This window comes from Phoxinus phoxinus (assembly GCF_949152265.1).
Source record: "Phoxinus phoxinus genome assembly, chromosome: 20".
Classification (NCBI taxonomy): Eukaryota; Metazoa; Chordata; class Actinopteri; order Cypriniformes; family Leuciscidae; genus Phoxinus; species Phoxinus phoxinus.
In genome coordinates this window covers 18,066,391-18,082,354 of record NC_136895.1, presented here as the reverse complement: position 1 = coordinate 18,082,354, position 15,964 = coordinate 18,066,391, and the positions used below count along the sequence as shown (strand labels likewise).

Sequence of the window (15,964 nt, the reverse complement as noted above, 5' to 3'; positions counted from 1 at the left end):
GTGTTCTTTTGTTTCTCCATCAATAAAGAGCAATCATAACTTTTGGCTTGTTAGCATGCTAGTCATTCTCATAGAAATAAGACAGAGCTGGAATGCTTTGGTTGTTATGAATGAGATGACACTAAGGCAAACTGCACTTTGAAGGCTTCTACCAGCTGTCTACTTAAGTACCCGTCTGTCACATGTCATACAAAAATTAATATGCCATTGTAAATAATGTGCATGGTACAACTGACTATGATCCTCGACTTCCATTTGCACCCCGTAGGCAAAGTGAGGTATAAGATGTCGCCCTGACTGCTAAAATTGGTAATAAGCGAGTCGCATGTGTCACATATCTCCAAACTAACCTTCAGCCCAATAGCGGCAGTCCAAAAGATCCATGGATTAAATGTTGTCAGCTTCCATTAGTCCAATGGAAAGAGAGATTAGATGCATAAGAAAGAGTTGTAAGCAATGTGAGACAAGGCAGAGGTGGACCGTGACAGACTATGTTTGACCCTCTCGTAAATGTCAAACAAAATTACCGCAATTGTTAGTCCACTCATGTTACGAATGTTTGTGTCTCGGTTGACTATGAAATAGCTGTTCATGTGTGTAATTTCTCTTTTATTACCTCTTCCCACAGATACCTTCCATTCCCTACTCTCCTTCACTCTAAACAATACCTACTCGCTCTTTGACAGCACCTACAAGACAATCTCTCAAGATGCAAGACCTTTAGTGTCTACCCTCTTCTCTGACCTTGATCTCTACCTCCGTGGCGATGCCAATATCTCTGTGGAACACTCCGTCCACAGTTTCTATGACAAACTCTTCCCGTTGGTATACCAACACCTGGTCAATCCTGGCTTGGGCTCTCCTGTTTCTACCTGGTCCTCCGAAGGAAGCGAGTGCCTACGTGCCACACGGCATGACGTCAACCCCTTTGGCCTTTACCCACAGGCACTTGCTCAGGGACTGTCTAGGGCGCTAGTGGCTGGTCGTGCCCTCAATCGGGCACTGGCAATGGGTGCCGAGGTTCTGAATGTCACTGAGTCGGTGGGGATGACAAAGCAGTGTGGACGTGCACTGGTGGGGATGTTGTTCTGTCCGCACTGCCGCGGACTGACCCTGATCCGGCCATGCACAGGCCTGTGTCTCAATGTGATGCGAGGTTGCCTGGCAGGCCTGTCTGAGCTGGATGGGCCCTGGCGACGTTATGTAGCATTGCTGGAAGAGCTGAGCGGGGCACTAGCAGGGGGATACGAATTGGAACTGGCACTTCTACGCATCCGGGAAAGAATTAATGATGCCATCCTTAATGCGCAACTGCATGGGCCACATCTCAGCGCCGTGGTGAGTCATGCTACTCTCTGATTCATAGAACACATTTATTTTTATTCCACAAACGAGATACACCATATGCTGGACTAATCAGGCCGAGCACGCATGAACTTGCAGCAGCATGTTCGCTGATTGGTGCATATCAAATGTCTTGACCAATCATAGCCTGTGCCATTGCAAGTTTGGCACATGCTAATCTGCAATATTTGCATGTGCTTAAATCTTAAATGTAGAAGTCTTATAAATTAGCTTTTAGCCTAAAAATGTGTATTTTCACAATGGAGCCCAGTGATTTAATAAATCTGCAAGGGATTTATTATTAGCTCAATGATTAAGAGTATGATTATGTGGTAATATGACACGTTCTGTAAAAAATGTGTTGGTCATGACAGTGTGAATATGGCTGTCTGTAAGTGAATACCCAGCCCTGAGGCTATTCATACCATCAACGCCAAGAGTCTGTGTGCACGCCATAGGACGGCCGTCTGCCGGTCTCTCTCACTTGACTATTTCACTGGAATTGTGCTTGAGGGGACGCAGGGGTCAAGGGTTTCGTGACAGCTCAGCTTTGCACCTATCATGTCCTGGTGCTGACAGCTCTCTATGGGCAGGTCAAGTTTGAGACCGCATTCCCACAAATCTGTCTCAAAGAGCATAGACTTGCCAGTCAGAATGAGAGATAATATTACTTAAGCCCCCAACCGCAGCCCCCATAAACTCTAACACCAAGCTTAACGCTTTACAATGGAGGCTGCTTGTGGGAGTTTGACCCCCCCCCCCCCCCCCCCCTCGCCCCCACCCCTTAACACTCCATAGTTGGATCAAGTGTTGCTCACTCACTGATGCCACGAGGCTGGAATGACTTTAGTTTCACGTTACCTGGTTCGGAGTCTTAAGGGTTGTACAAGAGCTCTAGAAAAGTTGTTAGATGCAACCCCAAGACAGGTAGGTGAAGTTATAATTTGACCAAAAACACACTCTACGCCAGTGATTCTCCTTTGGGACCCCAAGTTTACAGTGGACATAAAGTGACGGCCCGACATTCAATAAATATAGTTTTTTTTTTCTTATGCTCTTGTGCTCTTGTGATTAACTGCACAAACCATCATTGTTAGAGAATCCTTATTTGAAGTGGTACTTTTGCTCTTTTTGAACTAACTTGCATAGTTTTTGTTCATAGTTTTCGAAGAAGAGGGAATGTCACGCTACTTGTCCATGTTGGTGTCTAGCTAAATTGACTAGCTTCTGCTAATTGTAAAAAAAAAGAGATTCTAAAGAATAACTTGTGATAACTTAATTGTTTATAAGATGTCTATATGTGGTGCCCAGTGTTGACATGGAGGACTATGGTGCCTCTCCAGTCCCTCACGCTGCTTGTGGTCTGGCGCTATCTTGGTGCTGCTTGAGTTGTTTGGGTGTTGTCTGGTCCCAATTAGCCGGATGTCCTGCATGCAAATTCACCTCTGGACAAAGACGGCTCCCGTGAACCGGCCGGCCCCTTCCCAAAATGCAATGCAGCTAGCGAGGGGCCAGAGTAGGGCAATGAGAAAGTTCGCCTAATCCTTAGATAAATAAAGCGCTGCTGAAGATATACAAATACAAACACGTTTACACACGCTCACATAGACCACTTTTTCAGCCCTCATTCTGTTTTGTCATTTTTGGTACATCGCCCAGATGCGGCAAAACAAAACAAAAAAATTTTTTTATCTTATTTTTATGCTTATTTTTATTTTATTTTTTTTGCGATGATGGGATACTGAATAAAATCAAAAACACATTTGATGTATACAGAAATGTTAATGTATTATAATTCAGTATCCAGTACAGTTAAATACAGTTAAACCTCGAGATTATTGTGCAAGACGTTTCCCATTAAAAATCAACAATATTGTAGAGTGTTATTGTACCATTTATCAGTGGCCACTAGATGGAGTAATGTCTTTGAATTGGTGTGAGTCAGTTCAAACAGGCTTACATTTTGCCATTCACCATGATTTTTCAAACCCATAATAATTCAGTGGATCTTTATTCCTCATCTCTCTCTTTCAGGTAGGTAAAGTTTGTGGTTCCTTGACTGAATCGGTTTCCTCCACTCCAGTCAGTCCCACCTCAAGAAGTTTGACTCCTTCAATAAACCCCACCATTGAACTTCAAACCTCAGTAACGTCCTCCAGCCCGACAACACTGCCTGAAACAGCCAACCAACACGAGCACATAACGCTAAAAAAAAGGTGAGAAAATGACATGCATCAATTGTTGAACATATTTTGACCCTTTTAAATCCTTACAAATCAGGTTTGTCTTCTTTCCTCTAACATCTGCACTTGTCGGTGACTCCAGGTCTCTGCCACTGAAACCTTCCAAAAACGACAAACCCAGAAGCCTGAAAAAGATTTCAAAGTAAGTGTGTATTAAATGGGACTAACTAACATTTATAGAAATAGCAATTCAGCTTCCGGGCTGTTGTGTTTCACGAATTTCCAATAGTACCCCATACAATTTTTTTTTAATTATCTCTAATTATTTTGTCATAAAAATTACTTGGCTGTCAGCCTAAGAATGTTTTAATGATTTGATCTCACATCAAATGAACGTGTGCGAGCAAGGAAGATCGCTGTCAGCATTAATAACAGTCACAAACAAGTATGGGAGACCAATCTGCCACTTGTATCTCTCAGTGTTTGGGCATGTTTGATTAGAGAAGCGTGATGACTGGGGCAGAACTGGTTGTACTGTATAATTATGCCTGGTTTGATACTTTTTGATAACTTCCTGGATGCCTGAACTTCCTGCAGGGAGTTTATGGGCTACATTCAGCGATACAAATCGTTCTTCTCCACCCTGCCAGAGATGCTGTGCGAGGGGGAGGTAGTGATGGATGAAAACACCTGCTGGAGTGGAGAAGATGTGGTGGAGAGGTAAGGTCTTGTCAGACGAACTCCAATTGGCATATTAATGCTTAGATGAATATTGGTCAATAACAGGGTGCTCTTTTTTGTCTTTATTCCTTTTAAACTGGATTTTTATACTATTTTATTTTATGTCAATGACCCATATTCCTGTTTTAGAGCCAATAATATCATATTGGCAAGATTTGCACATTGCCATATTATTCTACATCATCATCAGTCAATTTCTTTGAGTGGCTCTATATTGAAAAAAAAATGCAGCATATTGAACCAAAAGAAGATTTCCGGACTGGCTGAAGAATGTTTTTGTTTTTGTCCAGCCAAAGTCCCAAACTGATTGTAATTGTAGGCAATCAAATCCGATCTCTATCCATAAAGGTCTCTATCCACTCTGTGAGGTCGTGAAGTTCATAAGATGGCCAAGAGGAGTGATGGTTGCCATGGATTATCGTGGCTTTTCTCCAATCCTCTTCCGGACAGAAGCTTCATTCAGAAAGTTCTGGAGCTCTATTGTGACACAAATGAGATTCCCTGAAAAACACACACTCAAAATAAACATTTGCATATAGGCGGTTTCGCTATCAACATATGTTCATTTAAACACATTCTTATTTGGCTTCCTCAGCACAAAATGGACACGACCACTTTGCTAGGATGGAAGTTTTATAAGTCCATATATATCCCCAATCGGGCCTCTTTTGCTCCTCAGCGTTGGCTGAGAGGTTAGAGATCCCACTCCCCACCCTCCCCCTGGACAAATTACCCCATCGCCATCCACACTATGGCTTAAACGCAGGGCTGGCACCATCCATACTGGGGGCCCCCAGTGGGACAAACACAGGGTAGTCCTGGAGACAGGCCATTGTTACCAAGGAGAAAAAATGACTAGCTTGCTAATCTTTTGTTTTTGTTTTTTTTGGTTTGTGGAATTGGTATTAAGACAAGACCACTTTTTATTACGTCAAACTGAATTGTTTTGTCTGAAAGAGAAGGATTTGGTGGTTCACTACATGCCATCGATTGGCTGCAAACAGGTCCAATATAAAATGTAAACTCTAAATTTAGCTAATGCCACATGTTGACATTTTTGCCATATGGCATTTAAGTAACCACTAAATCTTTATCTTTCAGACAACATAAATCAGTGGGAAATTATAAAAGCATGCTTTGTATTTTCTAATACAGAGATTCCAAAAACTGTTAGCAAAGAAAGAATTGACTAGCTTGCTAATCTGTCACATAAACGAATAGTAATTCTCTCTATTTGCTGGTACAAAGGCTATAGGCTATGTTTGGAATATAATACTAGCACACTGCTTACTACACACTAAATTACAAATGTACAAATGTGAACAGAACATGCTAACAGCAATGCAATGCTAACAAAATTATACTACGTATACTAGCTTTCTATGTACTTAATAAAACTAGTAGTATAGTACTCATACAACAATGTTTTTTAACAGTTGTATACTGTGCGTGTGTCTACCACTCACCTTGGAATTACAGTTTGTTCGTTTTTTTTTAACTATTTGTGTAAAATGTCAACATTTGACTGATTAAATAGTTAAATAATGATTAAACAATGAGTCGAGAAAGAGACAAATCCCAGCTGATGTTACTTAGTTCACTCATCACATTGGAAATGGAAAGTCAAGTTGAGTGCAGTGCAGTGCATTGTGGGATATTCCTCGCTATACGCTCTAAATTTTGTAGTAGTAGGTCATCTGGATAATCCAAGCTTGCAGATCATTTGCATTCTGTGCACAATATACATGATATACACCGTAAAAAAATAGTGAAATTAGCATGTTAACATGCTGTTTACAACCTCTTTAAAAGAGTTAACACTGCCCCCCTCTGGCCAAAATAGTTTTCCCCATTTAACGGCTTGAACCTTTTGTTCAGTCCGTCATAAGGAAGAAAAGAACAATGATTGCATGTATTAGCCATCTAAAAATATTCTGTCACTTGGTCATAATAAACAGTGGGTCAAAGAAACACATTGGGGGAAAACATGTGTTCACAATATGGCCAAGCTTTTACACTGACTCCAGTCCAAAACATGCATTTTTAGCTTGGACTTTTCAGGTCCATTTGTATAGCTATGTACAATTTCAAATTGAGCGAACAAGGTCCTTTTAGAAAGTGCTTAGCTGGAGTTGTGGTTCACCTCCCACTGCACAGTGAAGTGCATGAATGTCTGTTTCGTGGGATGGTGGAGTTTACCAAGGAAATGTTAGCATGTCTTATAACTTGGTGTCAGCCAGGATCCAAGTGACTGGATGTGTGAGGTTACTGTGGAAACAGTGTGTTTTTGTTTTTATTTTAGGCAACTACCATCCCAAGTCAAAGTCCTTTTGGGTCGTTCATAGTTTCTCTCTCTTCTTCTCTCACGTTTTGTCCATTACTGCCGCAATGCCAAACTTTCACCCACATAAAAGGTGAAAGGATTGGAAAAGTATGGCCTGCTGACTGTCAATCATCCTGAAACGCTATAGCCTCGTTCTCAATGTTGTGTTCATGACTGATTTGACGTGTGTGTGTGTGTGTGTGTGTGTGTGTGTGTGTGTGTGTGTGTGTGTGTGTGTGTGTGTGTGTGTGTGTGTGTGTGTGTGTGTGTGTGTGTGTGTGTGTGTGTGTGTGTGTGTGTGTGTGTGTGTGTGTTTCCTTTCCTCTGTGGTCTTACACTGGTCGTATCCTCCATTACAGCTCTATTAGATGATGTGTTTTCACTGAGGACTCGCCCTTGTGCTCACCATAACACTTCTTTTAGTTTTTAAGAGCTTAAGACTGAACATGTTACTTCCCTGATGAAAGCTGGTTTAATGGGGTTTAATTAGTGTTTAGCTGTACAATTGGCCTAAAGCTAGTAGCTCGTAGCTTTTTAGCATGGACTAATACCAAGTATTTCATTAACTGGTCCAAGCTTCTCATTAGATAGTCCACGATAATCAAATTAGCTGGTCAACCAGCCATGTTTTAAATAAACCACCCTGACACAGCCCTAACTTGGTATAAACAGCTAACCGGTTTGTTGATAGTCTAAATGGTTTAGTATGTAAACACAACTAGTAGCTTAAAATCGATTTTCCATTTTGGTGTAGTGCCTGAAAACAGTGGTGACCAGCTTAGACAGGTTATTACCACGTAACTTTGCTAAGACCTAAAAGGCTACATTTGACAAATTAGGAATTGCATTTCATAGTTAATTTCTCTATTTTTAACTTACATTTGTTCTTTTCCATATAAAATGAACATTATGTGTAGCATGTTCAGTTTAGCCACACTATACTTACCTCTGCATGCTAATAATGCTAATGCTAACAGACACAGTGTTTGGTATAATACGCCTAAAGGCCGGAGGTGTGTTAGCTGTGATAAGGATCATAATGACTTAATTTCAATTCAGTACAGTGCAATTTTAGCCTATTTAGCACCGGTTTCAACAGGACTATGGGTTGAGGAACTTTTGTGCAACTATTTGGTGAAATATACACTGAGGCCATCTGAAAACCTAGTAAACTATCTACCTAGACAGCCTTTTTGAGCATTTTCACTAGGTTTCATAGCCTACAAATGCTACATGATACACGATTGACCTGAAAACCTGTAACGGATACTGTAACTGCATATAGGATATCCAGAGCTTGTATTACAACTTTTTATTGAATTACTCAATTCCAAACAGCTGCTTTAATACAGAACGGCACTGTTAGCTTTGTGCAGTTCAAAGCTGACTAGATATATTACAGCTGTCCTACATTAGCATGGGCCCTTCCCAACTTCATAGACCACAGACAATAAATAGGATGGAAAACTAGCAACCAGAAGGTCTTACACCCGGTTATTACACACATGAGAAGGCGCACAGCTGAATTCATGCTGACGTAAGACAGGATAGCATAGCTTACTCAGATGCTAAACACTAAAGTTGTGTATTGTAAAGAAAAGGACTTGTTGAAATATTAGCATATGGCATCGGTTTTGGCTGCGTTTCGATGCCAAAGGCAATAACTTGTTGAAAAGCTGTTCTGAAAGAACGGAGGAACTTCTAATGCACAGCTCATGAAGAACGGATATTGCTAGCTCATTAGGTGCTGAGTTTCATAACCTTCTGAGCAAACAAATGAGCTAATCCAGTATAGCAGATGAATTTAATTGGAGCTTTACTCCTCACAGTGTTAAATGTGTGTGGTTTCTTTGGGAAAATAAGCAGCGTTTAGTTAAAGGGGAACTCCAAAGTCTTTGGTCTTGAGCTGGGTAAATATTTTCTCTGAATTTTTTTTTTTCTGGTTTGGATTCATTTAGCTGCTAATTATTGTGAGAAATGTGGGTGACTGCAGTGACAAGCCCACCGCACTTAACTGAAGACCCATGTTCTCGCTACCACATCTGTTTAAAGAGCCTGATGTTCTTTGTTGCTTATTTGAAACAGTTTGTCTGTGTCATAATCAAAGCATTTTATGAGATGGCTTGTTTGTTGTGGTCTTTGTTTCGTGGAAAGGAAACTTTTCGGGGGAGAGCAGGACTTTTTAATCGGTATTTGATTGGATTGTGTGGGGGTGAAACATGGCAGGCTATGCTAATATTAGTGGCACTCGCTGAGGCATTTTGCATTTACCATAGCTAAAACGTAAAGTATACTTCAGTTTTGATGTGAACTTTTAAAACGCGTTCATACCAAGGATATCTATAACAATAACAATAAAGAAATAGTTTTAAAATTGTTCTAAAAGTGAAAGAATAGCAGAGTTCACGCCACAACTACAGTGTAATGAGAACGGCACAGAGAAATAATATCGTTGGAACCACTTTCACACTGATTTTTTTCCAGCTGATGAACGATTAGCAGCCAATCATAATCCTGCTTTAAAGAGATTTAGCATTTAAAGCGGCAGTGTATGCTTATAATAAACAGAACAATATCGTTAGTTGGAATTCACGCTAATATATTAATCTTTATAGTTATCGTTCTTGGTGTGAACAGGCCTTTAGTGTATGCGTACATCCAAACCCATAGACTAAAATGTTTTGTCCTTCTCCAGTGTCTGCTCTATTTCTCTCCAGAAGGTATGAGTGATATAAATGTATTTGTACTAGAGTTGGATGTATCCCCTCACACAAGCACTCACTTGTTGCTATCACCAGTAGGTCGTTGTTCTGGCTCATCTGTTTAGTTTTTGACTGTAAAACAACGGTCCTAGCCAACTAATTATTTCCCCAAAAAATTAAGGTCGAATGGGCGAGCTGAGTGTACAGAGAACGCTCGTGTAACAGAGGCAAGCTAGTAAAAGCTCTGTGTATAAAACCTCACTCTCCTTGCCTTTGAGAGGCATGCTAGCAACTTATGCTAGAGATGCTAAAGACTGCGGTATAGCACGCCTGCCTCCCATGCTAGAGACACTGGTTCGAATCCCGCTCAGAGCAGGTTGAGCTAGTCTGATAACATTTGGTGCCGTGACCCGAATGCGAGTGAGGTTTATGTGGGTAAGTGTAATGAAGGCAAGCTAGTAACAGTTGTGCATGTAAACCTCACTCCCTTGGCCTCAAGAACTAGAGGCTGAGATCTTTAGTGTCGTTTATGCATGCCCGCCTCCCATGCCGCAGACGCTAGTTTGAATCCCGCTCTGAGCAGGTCGAGTAGGACTGGTTACACATGGTTAAAAATCAGGCTGTGTGTGTAGTATGCTGGGGGGGGGGGACTATTCTTTGGGCTTAAGGAGTTTCTCAAATCTGAATATTTTTGCCTGGCAAACTAACAAATCATATACAACAATAGTCCAGAATATTGTTGAAACTTCAAAGTGTGTGTGTGGTTTTTCTTTTTGGACTTGGTTCAGTACACATCCACCTAAAAATGCCCCAGCGACCACCCTTTAAAACCTAGCAACCAGCTAAGAATGTCCTAGCAAAACTAAATGTAATTTGCTTAGTTAATTTAGATTGTGCAGTATTTAATTAACTAATCTAAGACCGAGGACATTTTTTAAGGGAGTAAATAAGGCTACATTTTAATGTGTAGTAATACACTATTCAAAACCATTGCTAGATTTGTATTGTGGTTCATCAAAAATACAACACAGTTAAGGTGAAGTATGTTGTGGAAATGTTATATTCATAGTTTGTGTGAGTGTCTGCTGAATATAGAAGGCGAGTGGCCATTTCAACAGTCATAATATTGGACATTTCCATAACGATTTTTATTTTTGATGATCAGAATCTTAAGGTTGGCTGTATGTTTATTGAAACACATCGAGCAGATTGTTTCCTCTTTAATTATGCGCATACGGATAGGTAATTTGGCGCACCGAAGAAAGAATGAGCCTTAAAAATAACAGTATCCATCCACAGACAGCTCATTCTTCTTTTAAATAAGCCACATTATCCGCTCCTCTCACATAGTGAATACTCGCATATCTCATCTCCACCGTACCTGCCGCCAAAATGCATTTACGCATGACAGCTAAAAAGCACAAACCAACAAACAAGTCCGTCTCACATCAGTTCCTGACAAAGTGGTCCCACCTTGCAAAGTGAGCCGTGTGTTCGGATGCTGTTCGGATGCAGCATGAGGTGTCTGGGGTCATTATTTATTCACTTAGATTAGCTGTGGTGAAAACAGCGGGGCGATTCTCCCACAAGCATTCATTTATTGATGTGCAGGCACACTGCTGCATTATTCTGCCCCCCTGCCGTGGTTTATATGCCCCCCACTGTTAACCCTTTGATCCGTCTGTCTGACTGTCTGTCTCAAGGACATTGTTGCAGAAAATAGCTTCTGTATGATAATCTAGCAATTGCATAGACAAACAATTTTGCATACATTGAGGTATGTTTACTGTTCATGATCTGGAAAATTGCTTTGCTTTAGTTTCTGTCTCTTGATGAAAAGTTCCCTTACATTCATTAAATATTTTGTCATGTCATATATTGATGCATTTAATGTGTAAGAGTAATTTAATATATATGGTGTACATTCTAAATATGATGTATATCATACAATTTTGGACATTCTAATCTAGACTCCTTTGACTTGGACCAGACAATAACCCCCTAGCAACACCCTAGCAACTACAAAGCAACATTCTGAATATATTTTAAATGATGTTAAGCTTTTTATTTGCATTTTGGACATTTTAATTGTGGCCTTTAAAATTGTGCTCCTTTGACTTGGACCAGAAAATAAGCACCTAGCAACGCCCTAGCAACCACATATTTACTTATATTAAACAAGATTAAAGAACAATTTTTGGCTTATTTTAGTCAATAAAATCCCTGCAGCTTTACATGCCTGTAATTTATTCATACCAACAATCATCTCTGTATTTAAAGTTCACGCTCTGTGCTTAATCAAAGTTTTAACCTATCTGCCCTGCCCGAGCTTGACCCATTGATCTTATAGGCTGCTGAGCATGGCACTCTGACAGTCACCATGGCAACCAATGTTGAGATGTCCCCCCAAAGAGTAAAGATTGAAGACCTATCGAGACCTTTTAACCATGCTTGTTTCCTTCTTTAAAAATAGAATTCTTAGGGATCCATGAAATGGTTTTATTGTCCATCTAACCAGATGTGTTTATCGCTCACTTGAATACTGTTTAGCAGATAATCATGTTGTGTGGACTGTCTTGGTTGCATCGACTTGGCCTTTATTTAAGGCCGCCCTCCAGATGCCTCCTTCATGATCTCTAATATAAGGGCGCAGAGTCAATACCTACATTTTCTGCACAGTTGTGTCTTCAGGCTTCACTGCGGGTTTCATAATGAATCATTTATGTGGGTGAAAAGCCTGTATGAGTGTCCGATTAATCCTTGGGTGTGTTTCTAATAGACAAGCCTTGAGCATTCCCTGCATTTTTAGGACTCCAGAACTCAGAATTAGTAGATCATTAGCAGTCCAAAGTGAGCTTGATTTCTGTGAAGGTAACTTATCTCTTGCTCTATTTCTGCCACAGTTATACAGGCCATGTGGTGGGGAATGGACTGCAAGCCCAAAGACAAAACCCAGAGATAAAGGTCAGAAGTGTGGATCCAAACTTGGTCAACGTGAAGGAAAAGCTAGAGCACTTTAACCAGGTAGGTCCAAAAACATCTGAGGTCAGAGCGTCCATCCTGCCACATTTGACCCAAACGATATGTTCTTAACCCTTACCCTGACCCTCTAACCGTAAGCTCAACAAAATCTTTCTAGGGCTTAAGTCTGTGCACTCTGTACAATTTTCACCACGAGTTTGCCAAGATATCTCAAAGAACTTTAAGGAATTGTGAGAGATTTTTTTTTTGTCGTAGGGCAAAATTGGCTTTTTTCATGTAGAGTGGACGTGCACTGAGCAAGTTCTGAAAATCAGGAGGTTGAGCCCTTGCACACAAAGAGTTTAAACCAACATTGTCCAAAATGTTTAGATAAACTTAAAACTGATCAGGTGTTTGTAATACACAATCCATGCCACGACCAATTCCCAACCTTTTTCCTTTGATGCGAAAAATCTATTGGGAGCTTGATTGACAAGCTAAAATCATAAATGTACACTGAAATTTAGAGTGACATTCTTTCAGATGGAAGATTTGTCTGAAATATTTGGCAGTACAACTACAAAGTTCATTCAATGACCATCGATTGAGGAACCAATGAGAGAAAGCCAGAGCTTGTTTGGGTTTTTGCTGTAATTTTGCATGTCAATGCGGATGTCAGAATGTAATTGATAAGTCAATGCTGTCAATCGTGACGTAAGTTTTCTAAGATGCATATTATCGTTGACCATTGATCAAGATCTTACCATGGTCAAATCATGCAATCTGACTAGTAACAATCGGATAAAATAAGTACAGCTTTGGCTTGTGTGCATTCCTTTTTATAAAACATTCACTGAATGTTTGCTTTGCAAGCCAAAGAGAAGACATTAAGAACCGCCAGAAGCGCTAGTTTCAAGCTTGCCCACCAAACAAAAATAGTCTTGGCCAACTCAACGCCAGCGCACATGTCAAGAGTGGTGAGACGGTGTCATTAGGCCAGGGTTTGCTCTGTTATCAGACTAGAGCAAGATCAGACCAAGAATCCCCAGCAGGAGTGTTGAAGACCTCCTTGGCATGACGACAAAGTCTGTCACTCCTGCAGCTGCTTTTGGGAGGAGACGGACGGCAGCTCAGTCGGCCCCCATTTTGTAACATCTTTCATTGCTCCATTAAAAACAGACGTTCTGGTTCCACATTATGTCCAAACCTGACCCAGCCCTGGCCACATTGCTTTGCTGTGAGGACTTGCGTCACTGACAGGCAAGAAAGCTGGGAAAGTACAGTAGATTTGTGTCAGGGGTTGAAGAGAAGGTCACTTTGAACCGCTTGTGAAATTATTCCCATTATTCCCATAGGTCATCAAGCCCCTGTGAGGTCTTGCAGAGTCTCACATGTTTTTTGCTCTCATAGTGACCTGTGGTAGTTTTTCGTGGCTGGCTGGTATTTAATTAACCTATCCATGTAAAAACTGACAGGTAAAATACGTCATTGATGTACAACTAATGCTAATTCATAAGATACTCTTGCAAATAAAATCAGGTATTAATTGAATTGTAAAAAGTGGGAATGAGATACCAGAATGGAGACTTAAACGTAAGTTGAGGAATGGGTTGAAAAATACACTAAAAGTGTACTATCATACTACTCTTGCTATATGGCAGTAATAGTAAAAGTAGTATGCTAGAATTCAACAAAACTACGCAAGTATGTGAATGCAGATTATTCTAAGTTCGCAAGCTTAACTGTGTGCCTTGTTCATTCAAAATGTAATGCTAGTACATTTTGAGTGTTTCTGAAAAAAAAAAAATCTTTCAGGTTAACTATTGTCATGCTGGAAAATCTTCCTAAGCCAGTTAACTAAAATAATAGACTGAGTCCGAAAACTGAAAAACGCTGCCTCCTCAGGTAGCACAGAGAGTTAGGCTGTGTCCGAAGTTGCCCCCATAGCCTTAAATATGGCACTATTTGAGGGGACAGCCATTTGTAGTGGTGTCCGAAACCGTAGTGGACATTATCGAGTGCACACATTCAATCCCACAATGCACTGCAATAACGAGTGTACAACCGATGTACGCTAAATGACTAGAGAATACCCATAATGCACCTTGCTTGATAAGGGCAGTGATGCAACAAGTCAGCTCAGCTGCCTTAACTTTCGGACACAGCCATATAAACTTACCTGAATTCGATTTAATGACATTTAAGGTAACTCTATCGCCCCCTTGAGTACACAACAATAATTCATTCTTTGTGAGCTTTTAATCAGCGTTTTCTCTTGTTTGCAAGTAAAAAATATTTCAGTCTTCAAAACAAGATACATTTACTGAATAAGATATTCAAACTTTTTGTTTTTCTTAAAATAAGTGAAATCTTTCATTGGAGAAATACAAAAACACATTTTAAAGAAAACAAATCTTAATATTTTAAGCAGTATGCCTATTAAGTAAATTGTTCTTGTTTTAAGGTTATCTGGATATTTCAACTGGAAGATTACATGAAGAAAAAAAAGAAAAATTTCACACAAAAAAGAAAAGGATTTTTTTTTTTTTTTTTTTGCAGTGTACTGCGGGTTGTTACGAATTACAGATCCTTTTCAGATGTCTTTGTTTCATATGTCTTATTGGCCCCATATAAAGTGTCCTGAAAAGAACAAGTATACCCGAACAAGTATATAACCGAATACTACAAAAAGTGTCACAGGGTATCATGACAACCTGCCGTCTTATGTGTCACTTTATGCATTTAGAGGTCTGTGAGATCTTCAAGTAAAAACCAGAACCTTAGTCCCAGTCCATCTCTGATCAACGCTTATTGAGAAATTAATATTGCAACGGCATGTCCCAAGAGTGAGCCATCTTGCGCTACAGGGAAGATTTATGTGCCTCATGGTTGAGTTTACATCAAAGGTCGTCATTATTTTTTTTCTCTGAATCTTCTGTGCGTCCTTTAGCTTTGAGCGGACAGTATGATATAACACTCTTTTGCATAAAGCTAAGTAATTTATGAGCCCTCCCCGCAAAAATGGCGAATGAAGAAAACCCCAGGCATAACTTACGCAGCTGTATGAGCCGAGATGTGTCACAGAGGGATGCTAATGAGTATGAATGCTTTCATAACCCGCTATCTAATGTAAACATACATCAACACGCAAACACGTACAGTATAAGGCATGCAAGTGGATGTGTGCATCATATTTCAGTGTGATTCGAAGACATCCAAGTCCTTGTTGTTCGGTATAGTTATGGATAGTTGACCGTTAGTCTTTTCAAACTCGTATGGTGTCATTTTTTCAATGAAGAATTTTGAAGGATCTTTTTTATAGCAAACAAATGTCAAGTGTTAGTGCAGACCAAAAACCAGCATGAAGCACAATAAGGCCATGTGTCCCCCACAAAACAAAAGCATTTTTTTCCCAAGGCTTGCGTATTTTTCCAATTTTTTAAAACACCAGTTTTGGGTAAAATGCAGCGCTCCTGTCACTTTTTATCTAGCCGTCCAATCACAGTGGAGGAGGGGCGGGACAAATACAACACCGACCAACCGTCATATTCTGCTCGTACTACAATAACAAACGATAACAACAATCACATCTTTTTATCCAATAGTGCCAAAGCAAGTGCGTTCCATTGTGTCGATATTTTTATATTCAGAAACATATTTGTGAAATCAGATATTAGTAAACTAGCGTATTCAACCTAGCATGTTTTATA

The 15,964-nt window shown here is 40.1% G+C and overlaps 1 protein-coding gene across 2 annotated transcripts in view; it reads left to right on the top strand.

Annotated features, from left to right (window-relative positions):
• Positions 1-15,964, top strand: part of gpc5b (glypican 5b) — a 46,236-nt gene that overhangs the window by 10,442 nt on the left and 19,830 nt on the right. For both annotated transcript variants that reach the window (XM_079592202.1, XM_079592201.1), the window contains 5 exons: positions 629-1,338; positions 3,379-3,560; positions 3,670-3,729; positions 4,125-4,247; positions 12,197-12,317. In XM_079592202.1, the coding sequence (XP_079448328.1) occupies positions 629-1,338; positions 3,379-3,560; positions 3,670-3,729; positions 4,125-4,247; positions 12,197-12,317 (1,196 nt within the window). The remainder of the gene's footprint in view (positions 1-628; positions 1,339-3,378; positions 3,561-3,669; positions 3,730-4,124; positions 4,248-12,196; positions 12,318-15,964) is intronic.